The following is a 20,069-nucleotide window of genomic DNA, read 5'->3' on the forward strand; positions in this document are numbered from 1 at the left end:
ACAGTCTGTTTTGACGTTACGGCCTTGAATCTATGTCAAATGCATAAAACGGAGTCTGGAAGTCGAGTCGTATTGCGATAGATGCATTATAAATAAGACTGATAAGAGATTTTTTCATAAGTCAGATCACACTATATTTATTTATAAGCACAGACCTTGAACTTACGTAGCAGGAATCGTGCTTGTGAAATCGGTCGAGTAGCGTCTGGATTTTAGTTGAGTGTTTAATATTCAAATGCCGTTACGCAGTGCGTATAGAGTTATGCTTCGATGTATTTTGGGAGCAGCTGAACAAACCAAGATGGCGCAACTTCGTAACGCCGTCACATTAGTCAATGCATTGTCTTCCTATTTGACCCTTTTAAGCGTTTATTGGTTTAATGGGTTGTGTAGAGAACGAGAGCGAACCTCACTCTCAGGCCACTGCCTGAGAGACCACCAGCGAAGGTCTGCCGAGTGTCACGCGATGTCGATACATCGACTGCGTACTCTTTGAACCTACGAGAAAGTTCCACGTTACGCTGTATACGTACGAGTGCAGCTACACGTACCTTTTGACGTCGACAGAAATAATCACGACTGGCTCATGACGTTGCACCAAGGAATGCGTTATCTTATCACGGCGCGTGGTAGATCGAGATTCAGATATTGATTGGCTAAATATTATTGTTAACGTATTCAAAATAGAGGGGAGACTCATAGCACGGGGTAAGAGAAATTTGAAAAATTTCTACAGGCCCGTAGTAACAACGTCTATGGGCCCTGACCACGGCCATTGGATTCTGAGCGAAAGGAGAGAGATCCCACAGCAGCGAGTCCACCTTGAAATAACCTCGCAGAAATAGCCCAGCGTAGAGATTAGAGAGTGGACTCCATGGAGATCCGAACATTTCTTAAGAGAATACTTTTGTCGGAATCCTAACGAATTTTCTCCTATAGTCTGCCGAGCAGCACCTTTTATTCCATAATATTCCGCAGAGCTTTTCCCATAGACGTGAAACAGTCGACGATGCGATATAGAATGCTCGTTCGTCTCGGAAACGAGAATATCAAGTTTCCACGGCAAGACGCTAATGTAAGCAGTATTGAGCGACGCCACGCGTGCCGTGAAAATGACATGAGAAGCAGAAGAAGCACGCGAGACACGTAAGGACATATCAACGCCGGCAGGCTTCTACCCACATCGGCCGCGGGAATTCCCTGACCGGTTTTACATTTATTCTCAACATCATTTCGCTCTTACCTACCACCCAGCTTAATAGCTCCGTGAAGCACGGCGCAGCTACACGAGGAGGATGACTTTCCACATATCTTATGTATTCAAGATCCAAAGCTCCTCACTACCTAAATTTAATACCAGTACACTTTTTATTTCTAGGTGGATATCTATAAACTATTTCGTGCGTCACGCATCCCACTTTAATTATTCCACTAACACATTCCTCGGTTCACGCAATTTATTATACAATGGAGCAAGATTGGATCTTTAAATCCTATGACGCTAGTAATATCATCTGCCCCAATTTGCTTTATTACTGTATACGTATGATCATTCGCAAAGGACGCTAAGGACCTTCCTGTTAAAGTTTCAATTCGTAGGTACTACGTTAGTCAGTACGCTACTCGCTACTGGGATAGCAGGAAAATATTTTTATACAATTGGTAATTGACAGCCTCCGAATGTAATGATGGCCAGTGATCATCGTCATTTTCACGATCCTCGACACGCGACGTCGGACAGGATAATCTGTAACGTCTTATTCATCAGGGACGCTTGCGATTTTTATATCAAGACAAAAAATGTCACCGCATTATTTTGCCATTCTTCGCCATTTTATTAAGCGAAATTTTAATTGAAATGCTAAACGTATTCACATCCGAGGAGATGCAAATCTATTGCGACGCAAATTAGCCATTAATGGGAGTCGATCTCATGAAAATTCGATATCGCCTATCGAGCATAGATAACGAGAGTAATGCTGGCTAATTATTTAAATCTAATTAAGAAACACGATATCATGAAAAATTTACTAGCCACAACACTCGAATCATAATGAATCAGAAATAAACCAAAGCTTATGAATTGATCAGCCCATAAACATGGAGACAAACAGTCAATCAAAGTTCATTGCGAAAATTGTTAATAATAGATACTTCAATGAAATAAACAATATTATCGTCAGCTTACGTCGCACATTATGAAATGTCGCAGAAGTTAGCAGAAAAACAGGCAGCATAAGGTCGCCGTGCAAGCTCGCATGCAGCGCCACCACCGCACGCAGTTTCAATCAGCGATCTTCTGTTGGCTGTTTTTTCTCCTAACTTTTGCGGCATCTTCAGCAATGACAAATGATCATCTCCTCGAATAGCAATGGTATACATGCCCGCGCAGCATCTCATTGGTACAGGTGGCTGCTCATTTAATAACGTGCTTATTAATCAGGTACAATGACGCAAATAGCGGCAAAAAGAAAGCACGAGACGTCATGCAAAAACATATATATATATGTATATACATATGAAACATACCAACATTAGTGACTGCATGACGGTTGCTACGTTGATTTGTTTATTAATGAGTCCCTCATCAAGTCGTAACAGTGTGCGGTACACACATTGTACATTTAAAAAGAGCCTAATATCAGCAGCACAAAAGTCATTTGCGCGACGAGCCTCTGTGGCAATAATCGATCAACTGAAAAAAAGATAAGTAAAATATAGAAATCAGCTGAACGACGCCAATCGGATATTCAACGTGCAGACGCGTTATAACGTATCTCCCCCAGTTCTATAGTCGGGCCGCGGCATCAATTCTACTTTGAGGGGACTTACGTTTAACTCATACGAAAATGGCCCCTCAACTTCACGGCCCGACTGTACTAAGTACAGTACAGTAAATAGCTAATTAACTAAAATTTGTACATTCTGCTCATTTTATTATCTGACCTATGCGGAAATCGTAGTTAAATATAGTCCGTATAAACAATAACGGAATGTTGATTCCACGGATACAATCGGTGAACTGATAATGATGCAAAGGGCAAACAGGTCACGTCCATTTCTGTCTTTGAATGTAACATATAAGACTCGCCCATCACTTTGTTTATGCTAGTGCAGTTATACCAGTCTTATATGCACGGTCGTTTTATGCGTTTTCATCAGTTTTCATGCGTGAGCTCTTTTATGCGTCGCTACGTGAGACACAGGCCACAAGAATGGCAAAAAAATGAGCACGAACAAATTATTCTCAATCTCGTCGTAGAAAGACTTAATATGTTTTATGGAGGAGTTCCCTTCCATGCACATAACACACGAGAGATAATATACTTCATATCTTTTTCAAGACATAAAATTAGAGAAGATACATAACTATATCCTTGGATTTTGGGAGATACGAATGTTTGCTTAAATATGCCATCATATGGGAGATACTGCTATAAGCTCAATCTTGCATCTCTGTAGAAATCTGTATGTATGTCCGACAGAGAGGAAATGTTTAATAATCGATGGTAATGTAAACGGCTATAGCCGTATAAACTTTTGACAAATCGAACGTCATCAAAAACCCCTTGGCCTAATTATTGTTTGCATCTTCGTTCGGCAGTAGTCGTAGTAGAATATATAATAATAATATAATCGGATAACAATGAATTGTCCTAAGAGAAATTTTTATGAAACAAGATAGTCCGTAAACTTGAACAATTATAAAAAAAAGACAGTAAGTTATGAGAGTTAGATAAGAAAAAATATTAAAGAGGTACATTTTAAAAATATGAGAATAGCAGAGAAACAGACATTTCCAAAGTGGAAGAACTTGCTATATTGATGATACAAAGCCGTACAGTAGCAGTGTAGTTCTAAAATCTTCAATAACGCATAATTTGTAACGTCTCGACTAATTCCAGTAATTGAGATTCTAATGAATGTTTTTGTCGTGAAACTATGTACCGTCATAATCACTGTCTGTCGTAAGCAGTGTTTAATTAATACGTACTGCCTGATGCGTATACATATACATAATCCAATATTGCGCATTGTCGATTAATGAATTGCAAGAAAAATAGTAATAATTATTAATTCAAAACATTTTCCGTCATAGAGACGAAGTATGGCTAGGCTACTTAGAACAAGTTGTCAAGGTTACTCACAGTCTACAGTAGGTCTGGATGAAGATTCTCGTTCAACCGAGATATAACAGGACAAAGGACAAGGTACATCCATTGGTGACTGTATTTTTGCATCACCGTAGATAGAAAATTTTCAAATCACAGGCAAGGGCAGCGAGTAGTAGCCAAAGTCAGTTAGTTACATAGGTCGTCCTATCGGTGTCTACCTTGCCGATCTTTTTACAACGAATAACGTCTCGACGACGCCATTACCATCTACCGTCCTTTGGGCTAAGCGCCAGAGCGCTTCGACTGCTAGAACCCGACAGCAAGTATCGATTCTAATCGAGCGGTCGATTCGCGTCGACTTCAGTCGATATTAAAGGCGTCGTACAATATTGTTACGAGTGAAGCGTCTTTCATTCAGTGATATGTGTCAGTACGCTCCTTGCGTAGTGAGCAGTAGTGAGTGGTAGTGAGCGACGGTCAGTGAGTGAATGTAACTGCAGTCGAGTGAAAGAGAAAACGCGTCTTCTATAGGGTGTAACCAAGATTTCATCAGGGCAATGTTACCATGATGACTCTGAAATATTTAATTCTTCTATTCGCGGTGGCAGGAGCCCCTTTAACTAGAGCATGTGAGTCTGCAACGATTCTTTACGTCATCAAATATTGGCAGTGCGATGGCATTTCTCGAGCGTGACTCTTCCGAGTTCCGACCAAGCCCACTCAAGCAACATGGCGCATCATAACTGACAGTCTGGAGAATAACGGGAATATTCCTACGTTCCTTGACAATGTCCTATCTCTCCCTTGATGATTTTTAATATGATTTTGAGTAATCGTTGTTAGACATGTATCTTTGAATTCATTTCATGTCAAGGCGAATAGCGCGTCGATATGTCTTAGGATTCTCAATGTTGTTTACTAATTCGAATGCCGAAACCTGACCAAGCCCATATAAAACGGATGCACTTTACAGTCTTTATATTATCATGAGGCTCTCGTGAGCCTGTTACTTGCAAGTATTATATAAGATTCTCCTTACGTTACCCTTGATTATCCTGAATTGCAAGTCCCTCGATGCGTAATGCGCTTATGTGACGAATATGTAAAATTGACTCATTGTATAATCATTAAGTGACGACTTGATGCGTCTGATGCCGAACAATGGTTTTGTCATTTCAGATGATTACGGTTGCAACCTGCCCTTACTTGACAGAGCCCAGCTGAAGGCCACAACTTCTCTGCCTGAAAGAGGTCCTAAGAATGCTAGGCTCAATGGTAAATTTCGTAATTCCTCATAATCTTTGGATATATAGTTGATTGCATAAATTTGAAAAGGTGCAGTATAAGAATCGCAACTGTCAGTGATTCTTCCATCGCGTAAATACAACTGGGATTTATTTTTATGTATCCATAGTTTGTATGCTTTTTTTGTTTGTTTGCAAAATTTTTCGCGAACCTCAAGTTTTCTTCTCTTTTCTAGCACGTTTAAAGATTTCATATTTTTTCTCTATGTGTGTTTATACGTATGATTAAAAAATTCTAGATATCCAACCTTAAACGAAAGCATACTTGTATGTACAATTCAGTACACCCACACGCGATTATGACTATTTAAGATGTCAAATGGTTACTCACTGACTCACATACAATCGTTATATATTTCTGAGAGGTCACATACGAGAGCATCACTCTCATTTTATAGATAGAGTTAAGAGACTTGAAAGTAAGCTGAGCTATCTATCTGCTTCAGGTGGATCCTAGGAAGTAACCGGCCACCTTGTAGATGCCACAGAGTGTATCAATAGTACAGAGACTGAAAATATTAGACCATAGAAAGAAACATACATGTGTAAGCTCATATTAAACATGGCTAAAATGGCTCCAAGTGGTGTTAGATGGGCATTCAATTGGGCTGACTGGAACCCAACTGTGGAAGAGTTCTCTTATGCGATATCATGTATCCAATTGGATGAAAAAGAAAGATTAGGAAGATTTGTTTTTCGAAAGGACAGCAGAGCCTCCCTCATAGGCAGATTACTTATGCGAAAATTTGTAAATGAGTATGTGAAAGTTCCTTATGACAAAATTATGTTCACTCGTGATGAGGGGGGCAGACCCATCCTAGAAGTTACTCCTGGGAATGTGGCATTCAATGTGTCCCATCATGGTCGTTACACTGTGCTGGCTGGAGAAACGAAAAAGATTACCTTAGGGGTCGATGTTATGAAAGAGGAGTATACAGGAGGCAAAGAATTAAAGGAATTTTTTCGAATAATGAATAGAAACTTCTCTACCTCCGAATGGGAAGAAATTAGAGGACCAGTCGGAACACCTCAATCAGAACAAATTGCAATGTTCTGTCGACATTGGGCTCTGAAGGAGAGTTACGTCAAAGCCCTTGGGGTAGGGATCGTTGTTAATTTGCAAAAATTGAATTTCAAAACTAAAGCCAATCTGCACGAGCACGAACTGATCACTAATACAGAATTATATATAGACGGTCTGAAGCAAAATTGGTTATTCGAGGAATCGTTACTGGATTCGGATCACTGCGTTGCTGTGGCATTGCAGGAAAATGGTAGTAGACCTGAGTCGCAAAACGTTAAATTTCGCAAAATAGATTTCGCAGAACTTATGTCGAACGCTGTGCCGCTCTTTCCTGAGGATCCTTCCTACTCGTCCAGATACTTTGCAAAGTCTGAAAAACCTTGATACTGTTAATCGATTATGTCCTTATTTTTATATATTCTCCTTTTTCACGAACTCTTATTTATTAAACGTATAAATAAATCTGATAGAAATTATAACGGTTGTATGATACGAGAGTCAGTGGATTAATAAATCTCATAGTAAATATATTGAATTATTGAATACATACTTTATTTAAATGCTATTTTATGCTTTTCAATATCGTGTACATAATTGCACATTGGATCCGTAAAGCAATATATAAGACTGTAATCGTTTAGACCTTATTCAGGGTGGTGAGGTAACTTGGTCGCGTTGGTATTTTCTAGAGTCTAAATAACGTATATATATCCATGCTGAATCACAGCTGAAGCCGAAAGTCTGAAATAAGAATATCGAATATGTTATTCTCTGAAAGTATTGATTGGTTAGAGAAGAGCCCGTACCGCCGGCACCAGTTTAGCATAATCTTGTCACGGCATTAGCCTACATTTTCAATCTCTTATAAGGAAGTAAATTGTAGCAACTGTTTTCGATTCTTAATTCAGAGTAGAATCTCAACTCCGATAAAAGGTCATTCCTGTGACCGAGAAATATGATTTCCCAGTTATCAGTAGAATTAAAGAATAGAGTAGACGCTTGGTTATTTCATATCTTTTTATTTGCTATGAACTGTCTTTTTCTGGTGGCAAGACACAGTTAGTGACTTATTTATAGATTTTCATAATCTTTGGTGATATCTTTAATGATAATCCCTCATTCCTTTTGTATTGAAAATACGTCTTTGGTTCTTCCGGTGAAGTTGTTTTTGCCTCTTCTTCGACATGAATAGATAATATTTTAATTTACCCAGAGCCAATCAATTACTGTAGGAGTGCTCGGTATCCCGTCTATTCTCATGGCTTTGAGTTTTCCTGTGCTTTAAGAAGAAATTACGAAGATATCAGGATATCCGGATACCAGCCACACAACCTATGAATGTCTTCCCGCTATTCTTGGGCTACACGTTACCCTTCCCTACTGGCCTTACATTTAGAATCCCCCTTAAGTTCAGTTTGAGTTGCATGCATGCGTATGTGTGTTGTGGCATAGGCGGAAACGCATGGACGGCTAGCAGCTCTGACTTTGACCAATACCTGATAATCGACCTGGGTCAAGTAATGAACATCACTGAGATAGCGACTCAGGGTCGACCCCACAACAGCGAGTTCGTCCTGGAGTACGGTATCAGCTATGGTACCAATGGCCTTGATTACGTCGACTATAAACAAGAGGAGGGCTACGTCAAGGTAAGTAAGCCGGTCTCGAGCCGAGGCATCTCCACGAAATTCTCATAGTCAGTTGACAACGTTGTACGCCGATAATGGGAACTGTTCGCGGTGCTCAGGATATAACGCGTCCTAGTCCACATCATCAACAATCACCACTAGGATGCATCTGCACGGATTCTTCCTCTTCCTCTTTCTCTTTCTCTAGACGTAGACTTACTGCCTGCCTTATTTCCTCTAGACATCATGGAATTGTATATATACCTTGACTAACAATGTTCAAAAACACTCTGTGATGAGGACTTTCAGGTAGGTAGACCTCTCAATGGTGCATGTGATAGGCATGGGGCTCTGGACTACTAATTGGCACTAGAATTAAGAATAATAAAAAAATACATTGGAGTACATTGGGAAAAAAGAAGACCAAGCCACGAGCTGTACTTTTCTTCATCCGAGTGCATAATCAGAGATTCAGAAAGAGTTTCCATCGATTCAATGTACCTTGATTCAAACTAATTTGAGAGTAGGAGTAGTTGGTGCTCTGTCCCCAACGTACGAGGTCTCTTTATCCGGAAGACCCATCATCCATCTTTGCTTTGGTTAATTAAAGACCTTTAGAATAGCTTCTATCTTGCTTTGCTTCCGTCTTCTTTTTTCTCTGACACACGGATATGGGGCTGGGCTTTGCAGGGGAATCCGCGTGGTCACCGGAAGTTAGCAGTTACGATCAACACCTGACAATCGAGCTGAGCGAGACATCCGAGATACGCAGCATCGCAACGCGTGGTCGTGCTCACACTAACGAATATGTCACTGAATATATCATCCAGTTTTCGCATGACGGTCAGGCCTGGACCAGTTATGAGAGCCAGGATGGTGTCGATGAGGTACTGAGACTGAGAATACCATATTACGAATTACGACAGAGTATATAGGGGCTGATCTGTCTCTCTCTCTCTCTCTCTCTGACACTTTGAGAAGATCGCCCTCTCTCTCGTAATTACTGAATGTTCGTTGCTTTTGAAAAAAATTAAAAGAAAAATACGAAATTGTTTTTCAGTTTTATTGTCTCAGCTACTTGTGTCTGAGAACGTAGGAGATATTTATTTTATTAATTCATGTCATTCGAATCTGGACCATTATGTTTAAGTTGTGCTTTTGTTACTAACATTCTTGCTACACTAACACCTTGTTCGCTCCATATACGCAATTTATATTTTTCCTGCACATAACTCACACTTGCACCTCAGCACATTCACGGTTTAACAGTTCATTTTGGTCACTTTTCACATTTTTCAATATTTATTGTCTTACCTTCATTCGTCTTGGAAAATACGAAACTTGTTTCTCGAAGGAGAGTTATTTGCGCGAACAAAAATTCAATACCTTTCGTATCGCGCATGAAGAGACCTTTTATTTGGCCCTTTGTACCTGAGCTCATCGTGTTTTGTCCGTTATTACGAAATCATCCTTGAAAGCATTAAACATTACGATCTCGCTGTTATCTAGATGTTCAAAGGAAACATCGATGGAGACACTATAAAGTTGAACAGATTTGGCGTGCCTATTATTGCACAGTGGATCAGAATAAATCCTACTCGATGGAGAGACAGGATATCCCTGAGGGTTGAGCTCTACGGATGCGAATATGGTAAGTAACAAGTGGATGAACGAACGGTCATCCATGATCGTCAACATATTTGAAATATTTTCAATATACGCAATTGCTAGATAATGTTATTTAAATCCAATTCTTTTTATTGCAGTGTCCAACCTACTTTCTTTCAATGGCCTTTCTCTAGTTCGTTTGGATCTTTTGCGGGACCCTATTGAAACTGATAGGCATGCTATCAGTTTCCGCTTTAAGACAAATTACGCAGATGGGGTACTCATGTACTCTCGTGGCACGCAAGGCGACTTTATTGGTTTGCAATTGCGCGACAATAGGATGCTGTTGAACATCGATCTTGGCTCTGGCGTAATGACCAGCCTATCCGTCGGAAGTCTCTTGGACGACAACATATGGCATGACGTTCTTATATCCAGAAACAGGAAAGATATTTCCTTTTCCGTCGACAGAGTACTTATTAAGGGTAGAATTAAGGGAGAATTTCATCGTTTGGACTTGAACAGGGCTGTAAGTATAAGTTTATGCGCTATAGAAGTGCCTGATGCAGAATTCTTAATCTTTCCTCTTATATATCAATATATATGAATACTTGAATATATAAATTATATGATTTTTTATTTTTTTAGCTTTATATAGGGGGTGTACCTAATAAACAAGAAGGTTTGGTGGTAAACCAGAACTTCACGGGATGCATTGATAATTTCTATCTAAACTCAACGAATCTTATTCACGACCTAAGAGATGCGGAAATGACGGGAGAGAATCTTCGATATCACAAGGTCAACATTATCTATGGCTGTCCGGAACCTCAGATTGTTCCAGTGACCTTTTTAACTCCTGGGTCTTACGCGAGGCTCAAAGGCTACGAGGGTGTATATTCCATGAACGTTTCTCTTGCTTTTCGCAGTTACGAGGATCGTGGGTTGATCCTCTTCCACGAGTTCACGTCCCCAGGATACGTACAGGTGAGCATGAGCTCCATTTCTTTTTCTTTCTAATCCTTCCATTTATCAAGACACTAAAGATACTCTTACTTAACGCAGTTGTTCCTGGACGAGGGTAAATTGAAGGTGGAAATAAAAACTAATGATAATCCTAAAGTTATCTTGGATAACTTTGACGAGAAATTCAATGACGGAAGGTGGCACTTAGTCATTTTGACAATTTCGAAAAATAGTTTGATAGTGAATGTCGATGGTCAAGCCATGAGGACAAAACGCATCCTCGATATGGTCACTGGACCAGTGTATCTAGTGGGTGGGACAATTGGCGGCATGTCACGCATTCGTGGTTTCGTTGGCTGCATGAGAATGATAAGTATCGATGGAAATTACAAATTGCCTACCAATTGGAAGGACGATGAGTATTGCTGTAAGAACGAGATCATGTTTGATGCTTGTCAAATGGTGGACCGATGTAACCCCAATCCATGCAAGCACGCCGGAATCTGTAGTCAGAATTCCAATGAATTCTTTTGTGATTGCGGAAACACTGGATATGCTGGAGCGGTTTGTCACACGTGTAGGTAGCAGCAAGCTGTAAATATTGGCCCTGTTATGACTATGTTGACGTGGTCTTCTTATTTGTATAGCTGTGAATCCTCTTTCGTGCGAGGCCTATAAAAACATGAATTCGGTCAATCAGAAGGCAGAAATAAAGATCGACGTCGACGGAAGTGGACCATTACGGCCATTCCCAGTGACTTGTGAATTCTACGCCGATTCTCGAGTACTGACAATACTACGTCACAGCAACGAACAACCTACTCCTGTAGATGGTTTTGAGGAACCAGGCAGTTTTATTCAGGATATCAATTACGATGCTGATCTCGATCAGATTGAGGCACTTCTTAATCGATCTACTACTTGCAGACAGAGGATTAATTACGCTTGCAAACACGCCAAGCTCCTTAATACACCAGGTAATACATTTGTCTTTCTTATCATTTAAAAATTCTCTTACAGTATTTCTGATTTTGTTTGGGTGGCTTCAGTTCCTCAGGGTGAAGTCTTTAGACCTAGTTCCTGGTGGGTGAGTAGACGCAATCAGAAAATGGATTATTGGGGTGGTGCCTTGCCTGGTTCACGAAAATGCGAATGTGGTATCCTTGGTACCTGTGCTGAGCCATCAAAATGGTGCAATTGCGACTCTGGCCTCGAAGGGTGGTTAGAAGATGGTGGCGACATCACTGAGAAGGAATATCTTCCGGTTAAGCAGTTAAGGTTTGGTGATACGGGTACTCCTCTGGACGAAAAAGAAGGGCGATACACGCTGAGCTCACTGATATGCGAAGGCGATGGTAAGAAATTATTTTTCTCTGTCATTGCCTTTCTTTAATTATTCAGTTTTTTTCGGCTTCAAATATTTAACATTCCATTCTTTATAAGGAACCACGTTACCTTGGGTTTCCGTAGGTAAGACAAAGAGAAATAGAAATAACGTGTATAAGAAACAGTAGATATTCATTGAAAATTACATTTCATGCTGAATATCGCCAGTGCTATTGTATTATAGCCATATATTATATGTAATTCTATACGTAGATTGTTTGCGATACTTGAGATTCCTTCTTACTGATTAATAACTCGCATATTCTTATTTTCTCTTTCAGACTTATTCACAAACGTGGTGACTTTTCGAATTGTCGATGCCACAATAAATCTGCCAACCTTTGACATCGGTCACAGCGGAGATATTTACTTTGAATTCAGAACGACTATCGAAAACGCTGTGATTATTCATAGCAAAGGTCCCACGGATTACATAAAAGTTTCCATAAACGGCGGAAACCAAATTCAATTCCAATATCAGGCCGGTGGCAGCCCACTGGCCGTGACGGTACAAACTTCCTACAGCCTTGCAAATAATCGCTGGCACTCGGTGTCGGTCGAGAGGAATCGCAAGGAGGCCAGGATCGTCATCGACGGGGCATTGAAAAACGAAGTTAGAGAACCTCCAGGTCCAGTCCGTGCCCTGCATCTTACCTCGGACTTCGTAGTGGGTGCAACCACTGATTACCGAGATGGTTTCGTCGGATGTATCAGAGCTCTTCTTCTGAATGGACAACTCCAAGACTTGAGAAGCCACGCCAGACGTGGACTCTATGGCATCAGTCAGGATTGCGTTGGCAAATGCGAGAGCAGTCCTTGCCTGAACAATGGAACCTGCCACGAGAGATATGATGGTTATTGGTGCGACTGCCGTTGGACGGCATTCAAGGGTCCCATCTGCGCTGATGGTAAACTTTATCTATTTGATTAGCTATGGGTGCTTTTAACATTCTTGATACTGAATTGATCGGTTGCTTTCAGAAATTGGTGTCAATATGCAGGAGAGCTCTATGATCAAGTACGACTTCATGGGCAGTTGGCGTTCTACGATAGCTGAGAAGATTCGAGTTGGTTTCACTACGACGAATCAAAAGGGATTCCTTTTGGGATTGTTCTCAAATATATCCGGAGAATATATGACGATAATGGTGTCGAACAGCGGTCACTTGCGCGTCGTCTTTGACTTTGGGTTCGAGAGACAGGAGGTTATCTTTCCAAAAAAGCACTTTGGATTGTCACAGTATCATGATGTCCGAATAAGCAGGAAGAATTCCGGCGCCACGCTGGTTATGCAGGTCGACAGTTACGAGCCAAAGGAGTTCCATTTCAACATTAAGGCCTCCGCCGACGCTCAATTCAATAACATTCAATACATGTACATCGGGAAGAACGAGTCGATGACTGAAGGATTCGCCGGTTGTATCTCCAGGGTCGAATTCGACGACATCTATCCCCTCAAGCTCCTCTTCCAGCAGAAGGGTCCAGGAAACGTTCGTGTCCTAGGTGACCCCTTGACGGAAGACTTCTGTGGCGTGGAACCTATCACGCACCCGCCCAACATCATTGAGACTCGACCGCCGCCTCAGGTCGACGAAGATAAGCTCAGAGCTGCCTATAATGAAACCGACACGGCCATTTTAGGAAGCGTACTAACAGTTATCCTCATTGCACTAATCATAATGGCGGTCCTCATTGGACGGTATATGTCCAGACATAAAGGCGAGTATTTAACGCAGGAAGACAAAGGTGCTGAAATTGCACTGGATCCTGATTCAGCGGTTGTGCACTCGGCAACGGGTCATCAAGTTCAAAAGAAAAAAGAATGGTTCATCTAGAGTGCAAAATGATTATGACTTAACAGCACACGAACCACTTTCTGATTTCCATAACAGCTGCGACCTCAATCTCATCTCTCATCGTTTCTTCTGCTAGACTGTCATACATTGGAAATAATTTCTGATACTTGTATGTCATCATTCTACAAATCTATTATGATATGGATAAAATTTTCATCCATGCAAGGATTGCGTCATATGTAACGCTGACATGCTGGATTTTTTTAAATCTGGTAATAACAGATTGATCCGTGCTTAGATCGAGGACATCGTATTTCCAAAACTGAAGACCCAAATATCATTGCGATCGCTGTTGCCCATTTTGCTATTGTCACGAATCGCCATCAAGAAGTCTACGTGTGTAACAGCGGAAAATGAAATGTGCATGGTTCGGCTCTTCTAGATTTTGACATTGGCGTATTTATCGTGCGTAGGATAGAATGCCAATTGAAGAGACGAATCATCTGAAATTTCACGAGATTGATTAGCTTTTACCATTTTACTTCTTTCTTAATTATATTAGGCGCCTAGATATTACTTACGAATCATTTTTAATCTCTAATATATGAATCTCGTTTGAAAATTATTAATATCTTCGTTTCTTTATCTTTAACAGCTGGTCTACATTTAAGACATTAAAAAAAAAAGATCGGCAAGAGTTTGAAACATCTGTTAATGTACAAAGAAGATAAAGAAAATCGTCCGTAAATAACTAATTTTATTTTTCTTTGATGTTCTCTGACTTAGTTGTAATGTTTACCGTCCAAAGTGCATTTAGCATTTTTTATTTCTTTTATTATTCTGTTTATTTTTTTGCAGAGTTTGAGATTAGTTTATTCCTTAAATATACGTTAGGGTGGACCCGATACAATAATCAAACAAGTAGAGTCTAACGCTATTTGTAATTGTACTGACACACTTAACGAAACAAATTACGCAAGGTGGACACACTGCGTCTGGTTTGCCTGCGTTTGTACATACGCCATTTTGATATGAGAATAGCACTCTTATTTTTTACCATTATTCTATGTTTCTGACTCGATATTTAATGCGATATGGATTGAAATTGAAAACAAAAACAATAAAAGTATACAGAATTCTAATACATTCCAAAACGATGAGTTATCATTTGACACTATTACTGAAATTTTATTTTCCATCTATAGTGATTAACGTCAATTACTATTCAATACTATGAACAAATATTTGCAATCAATCCTTGCATCATATCATCGTCTAATTATACATTCCACACCCGTATTAACAAATTGTGCATCATCTGCGATTATACTGGCATACTCGCTGCAAAACAAGTGAGATCAATAAAATGAAACGCATAAGATATACGTAATCATCAGACTTCTACTCGAGAAGCGAATTAATTTCTGAAAAATACGAATGACTTCCTAGTAATTGTGCCTTCAAATGACTCAACAAGGTCCTGGCTTTTAGTGAAATCTTTTTTAAATACTGTAATGCGGTGTAGAAAGCTCAAATTTAAGTTTGAATTTTGCAATGTTGCACGATTAGCCAATATATTCACTAGCAGATGAAACTTTGTTTACTGGATTTATAGCACTTTTTAACGGGTAGAAAACCAATTGGATGAATCAGTGTACAGTTTGTCGTATTTGTAATAAATCATTTTAGTACATACATTCTCGTTCCTTTCTTTAGTTGCATTCATGAAAATACTGATTAATATTTTCGTTCCATTTTACTTATTTATCTTTTCTCTAAATGGTACAAGCTTCTTAGGAAAGAACTTTCCTGGATTTATGGTACACGAGTGGACATCGTACAAGGGCATGAAGAAAAAGCAATGTCAACGAACAACTTATGGTAAATAATACAAAAGGTATATATTTAATAAGAGCAATACACTATTCATTAAACTTAAATGATTATAAAGTTACAATGCACTTATGTGTAAAGGATGTGTATCTTCAATTTCCATATGCTAGGTCAACAACATTACATACGAATTTAGCCTAACGACACATGATTTTGATGTGCCGTAAAGCAATTAAGTGCACGCTCATCATGTGTTTTTCTCCTTTATTGGATATGACAACTGAATGAGTGATAAAATTTGCCTAAACTTGGATCGGAAGTAGACATGCGAATCGAGATCAAAAATAAAAATATCGACCATTGAACACAATAAATTAAAAATTAAATCTGATATTAACGATGATTATATAAAACTCCATTCAGATCTTTTTTAAAACAACTGCAGTACTAAACATTGGATTGGAATATAATAATGAGTACTGAGCACCTTCGCAAATGATTGAGCAAACAGTAAGGAGACCTGGACGAACATTGAGTTTATGTGAAATAGTTTTAACTACGTTCCATAATTATAATCTTATCTCGTATGCAAATTTCAGAATATTGCAACAATTAATTACTTGAACATGTACTACCATTACTCGACGTACCGGATATCTGTAATTTGACTAAGGGATCTATTGGATAATCCTCATCTAAAAGAAAGTTCTGTTATGTTATACAATATAAATTATGGATATTTGAGAATTTCAACGATGGGAAAAAGTAATATCTTACCCGACTCGTTGTCACTGAGTTGTCGAGGTGAAAGTCTGCAACCCCTAGCTAAGTAATTTTTTAACTTTCCTACACTGGCTAAGATGAGACCCAGGAACGGTGGAGAGGGTTTCAAAGGTCTTGATAAATACTCTGGATGAAATTGTGTGGCAACATAGTAACTATGTCCTTCGAGTTCGATTATTTCCATTCGAACCTTTTCATCGTCGTGACCTACCATTTATAAATTTATGTACCTTTCTCTTCTCCATTGCGAATCATAGCAAGCATTCGAGTGTTAATTTTTTCTTAATAATTCTTACCTACGAATTTCAGACCCGCTGTCTCCAAGTCATCAACGTACTTTGGATTGACTTCGTACCGATGTCGGTGCCTCTCTTCGACACCCTCTTTATTGCCATATAATTGTTCTAGTAAATAAAGAGAAGTTTTATAGAGTATGTCCAGCATATTTGTGACTTGTAATCTCGATAAATATGCTTACTGATTATGGAATTGGCTGCAGTGAAACGAGTGTATCTTTTGCCCAGTCTCATCGTTCCACCCATTTGACCTGGATTATGTTCAGGCATATCAATAACAATTGGATGATCTGTGTATTGATCAATTTCTGTGCTATTGGCGCCTGCCACGCCCAAGACGTTACGACCGAATTCGATAACAGCCGCTTGTAATCCCATACAAATACCAAGGAAAGGCTTATCGTTCATACGGCACCATTTGCACGCTTCTATCTTACCCTCGATGCCTCTTTTTCCAAACCCACCAGGAACTATCACACCACTGTTAAGATAAGGAATGGTATTAATTATTACTACCATATTATTCTATTGGTACGTGTATTAACAGCTGAGTAAAAGGAGAGTTACATAAAAAAAAAAAGAGAACTCACTTGCTCTTGCAAAGTTGTTGCCAAGCTTCGTGATATAATACTGGATTTTCTTGTTTCATGGCCTGTTCCAAATTTGCTGCTTCGATATACTGAACGAAATATTAATCATTGTAGCGGATACATTCAATTTGTTTACGTGAAAATATATCGTTTACTTACCGTTAATTTTACTCTGTATCCTACTTCGACAGATGCGTGCTGTAACGCTTTAGTCACAGAGGCATAAGAGTCTTCTAGTTTGGTGTATTTCCCGACAAGTGCAATATTTACTTCTTTGCGCAAATGATCGATGCGCTCGGCAAGATCTCTCCATTTGCGCATGAAGTAACGTGGCCTTGGCATCACTATGTTTAATTGAAGTCTGTCATTGAGAAATTCGATGATTCCTTGACTTTCCATCAGAAGCGGAACCCGGTAGATCGATGACAAATCATGAATCGTAAGAACCTACAATTATTGATTCTTTTAGATCTATCTAGCTAATCAGATAAAAACCAAATATTTTACCTGCTCAGGAGCGACGTGACAGAAGTTTGAAATTTTTTCTTTAACCGAATCGCCGATAGGCTTTTCAGATCGACACACTATTAAATCTGGTGATAAGCCCAATCCACGTAATTCCCTTACGCTCGATTGGGTCGGTTTTGTTTTCGGTTCCCCTGTTGAGCGTGGCTAAAATTTGTAAAAAGTTTATGATTTCATCGCTCTTATTAACTCAGCGCTGGGTATTACAAGTGATTCGGTAGTTAACGTCGGAGTATCACTATTGCGTGGAAATCGAACGAGCGCTTATGAACGAGCAATACGCATGTAAATAAAAGTTACGTAATCTGGTCAGCCAAAAATAAATCTACACTACTGCTGGCGCAAATTCAGGGTCAACTTTGTTTAGTGGATAGTAACGAGCCGTAGTGACACAAAGGAAAATGAGATGCAGCGTAAGTAATTTTTACCTGCGGCACCAGAGATACATGAGCGCAACAAAAGTTTTCCTTCTTTACGCGAAATTGAAACTGCCTGAATGCTTCTACAAAAGGCATGCCTTCGATGTCTCCGATAGTGCCGCCGAGCTCCACAATGCAGACCTAACAATTTTAAGTACAATCTGTAATCATTTTCATAAGTGTGCTTAACAGTGTAAAAAAAGAAAAAATAATTACGACTGGTTTGCTTCCATCTTGAGTTACTGATTCATTACCAACTCTATCTACCCATTCTTGAATTGCATCTGTGATATGTGGAACGACTGGAACGTGATACAAACAAAATAAAATAAAATATATTAAAAAATATAAAAAGAAAGTCATTGAATCTATTGATCCAAGTGAGACTCACCTTGTACAGTCTTTCCAAGATAGTCGCCCTTTCTCTCCTTATTAATAACAGATTGATAGATTTTCCCAGTCGTTATATTATTATCTCTATGAAGCGTAACGTCCAGGAAACGTTCGTAATTACCTAAATCAAGATCAACCTCGCCTCCGTCGTCCAAAACGTAAACCTCACCTGCAAGTGTTCGGTAATAGTGAGCCAAAGAACATTATTGAAATACATAAACTATGGACCTTATCACTAGCCCATGTGATACTAACAAAAACATCCTTATATTTTAAAAGTGCAAAAGAATTTATTGTTTGGATACGAGCACTTTGATTATAAATTATGATATCTAATCTATGTCTCGTATTCATATAATATTCAGTTATTCATTTTAAAAACGATCTTAACATCCTCTTCCATGTGTTATTATTACTATATCTATGGTCTTAAGACTGTGCTTTGTCTCAAGCACTGACTATAAATACGGATCTATAATGTAGTTTGGATACTGGGAATAAAAATTATTCGTGGTCAACACTTTATAAAATTACTGTCCAATTTATAGTAGATTTGATAAAACGATTTCGAAAAACGTTCCTAGTAGGTTTGTTCTCGTTACCTACACATTCTGCACTTTTCGAACAGGGCAAGTTTTCATCGGTTACTTAAAAATATCATCCAATAAGAATTTGCACCTTTTGAAAAGTGCACAGTGTTGGTAATGAGAACAAACCCAATGTAGCACGTTTTCGTCGGAAGTGAGTAAGAGAGCGCTTCTCCCGGTTATCACGTGATTGTGAAACGGCGCGCGAGCTACATGGAATGGCTGAAGCAGATCTGAGCACGCCACATGGTCGATCGAAGTTTCGAAGTCGAAGAAATGTGTGACTTGTGGAGAAACAAATAGAGCAACGATAGAATAAAATGATGTCGAAGAACATATTACCATGTTCATAAGGTGAAAATGTGCCGGCGTCTATATTTATATATGGATCAATCTTGATAGATGTCACAGGAATGCCGCAATTTTTTAGTATTGTTCCAAAAGAACTTGCAATAACACCCTTGCCGACTCCGCTGATCACGCCCCCGGTCACCAAAATGTATTTCATGATGTTGGAAGCACAAGCAAATCACAAAGAGTGGATAAACGACGAACAAGCGGGTGCTCCAACTTGACGCCTGCCAGACACTTGGCGGTCTGGACAGGAGCCTAGGCGTTCGAGCCAAAGGCACCCCCACTTTATCTCCCACCGTGTCCTATTGGTACAAATATTTTACCGGTACTGACGTCGCATATAACGTCATTGCACTTCCGACCTTGAAAATATTGAACAATCATTGTGCCGAATTTGGTTGCAGAAAAGGGCAGATTATTCTGAAAGAATTTTTGAAGCATTTATTACAATCAATAATAACA

The 20,069-nt window shown here is 39.4% G+C and overlaps 3 protein-coding genes across 5 annotated transcripts; 2 read left to right on the forward strand and 1 right to left on the reverse strand.

Moving 5' to 3' along the window:
* Positions 1–4,466: 4,466 nt before the first annotated feature.
* Positions 4,467–15,522, forward strand: LOC107264515 (neurexin-4). Of its 3 annotated transcripts, none has more exons than XM_015732848.2 (11): positions 4,467–4,744; positions 5,295–5,390; positions 8,762–8,958; positions 9,581–9,722; positions 9,838–10,208; positions 10,328–10,666; positions 10,745–11,222; positions 11,293–11,622; positions 11,695–12,000; positions 12,313–12,939; positions 13,013–15,522. In XM_015732848.2, exons 1-11 carry the CDS (start codon positions 4,681–4,683, stop codon positions 13,864–13,866), a joined length of 3,804 nt encoding a protein of 1,267 aa, XP_015588334.1. In that variant the 5' UTR covers positions 4,467–4,680; the 3' UTR covers positions 13,867–15,522. The 3 variants fall into 3 exon arrangements, with proteins under 3 accessions (XP_015588334.1, XP_015588333.1, XP_024937569.1); XM_015732847.2 differs by lacking the exon at positions 8,762–8,958 and adding an exon at positions 7,896–8,092 and having other exon boundaries at positions 4,468–4,744; XM_025081801.1 differs by lacking the exon at positions 8,762–8,958 and having other exon boundaries at positions 4,705–4,744.
* On the forward strand, positions 4,700–6,971 carry LOC112493894 (L-aminoadipate-semialdehyde dehydrogenase-phosphopantetheinyl transferase). Its single transcript, XM_025081806.1, has 3 exons — positions 4,700–4,744; positions 5,295–5,390; positions 5,866–6,971. Exon 3 carries the CDS (start codon positions 5,961–5,963, stop codon positions 6,825–6,827), a length of 867 nt encoding a protein of 288 aa, XP_024937574.1. The 5' UTR covers positions 4,700–4,744; positions 5,295–5,390; positions 5,866–5,960; the 3' UTR covers positions 6,828–6,971.
* A 181-nt stretch (positions 15,523–15,703) lies between the features above and the next one.
* On the reverse strand, positions 15,704–19,865 carry LOC107264519 (CTP synthase). Its single transcript, XM_015732853.2, has 11 exons — positions 19,596–19,865; positions 18,665–18,835; positions 18,490–18,575; positions 18,283–18,414; positions 17,837–18,001; positions 17,489–17,776; positions 17,330–17,418; positions 16,922–17,220; positions 16,740–16,847; positions 16,438–16,650; positions 15,704–16,355 (listed from the first exon to the last, which is right to left on the reverse strand). Exons 1-11 carry the CDS (start codon positions 19,759–19,761, stop codon positions 16,273–16,275), a joined length of 1,800 nt encoding a protein of 599 aa, XP_015588339.1. The 5' UTR covers positions 19,762–19,865; the 3' UTR covers positions 15,704–16,272.
* Positions 19,866–20,069: the final 204 nt, after the last annotated feature.

The sequence above is a fragment of the Cephus cinctus genome, unplaced genomic scaffold (assembly GCF_000341935.2).
Source record: "Cephus cinctus unplaced genomic scaffold, Ccin1 Ccin1_scaffold0173, whole genome shotgun sequence".
Lineage (NCBI taxonomy): Eukaryota > Metazoa > Arthropoda > Insecta > Hymenoptera > Cephidae > Cephus > Cephus cinctus.

What these genes read in the sequence shown, in the direction of transcription:
- LOC107264519 (XM_015732853.2), bottom strand. Translation starts at nt 19,761, where the DNA reads ATGAAATACATTTTGGTGACCGGGGGCGTGATCAGCGGAGTCGGCAAG. An exon ending in ATTTTCACCTTATGAACATG is followed by an intron (nt 18,836 to 19,595) that starts GTAATATGTTCT and finishes GAACACTTGCAG; the next exon opens with GTGAGGTTTACGTTTTGGAC. An exon ending in AGCGGGTCTGAAATTCGTAG is followed by an intron (nt 16,651 to 16,739) that starts GTAAGAATTATT and finishes TATAAATGGTAG; the next exon opens with GTCACGACGATGAAAAGGTT.
- LOC112493894 (XM_025081806.1), top strand. Translation starts at nt 5,961, where the DNA reads ATGTGTAAGCTCATATTAAACATGGCTAAAATGGCTCCAAGTGGTGTT.
- LOC107264515 (XM_015732848.2), top strand. Translation starts at nt 4,681, where the DNA reads ATGATGACTCTGAAATATTTAATTCTTCTATTCGCGGTGGCAGGAGCC. An exon ending in CGTCCCCAGGATACGTACAG is followed by an intron (nt 10,667 to 10,744) that starts GTGAGCATGAGC and finishes TACTTAACGCAG; the next exon opens with TTGTTCCTGGACGAGGGTAA. An exon ending in TGGAGCGGTTTGTCACACGT is followed by an intron (nt 11,223 to 11,292) that starts GTAGGTAGCAGC and finishes TTATTTGTATAG; the next exon opens with CTGTGAATCCTCTTTCGTGC.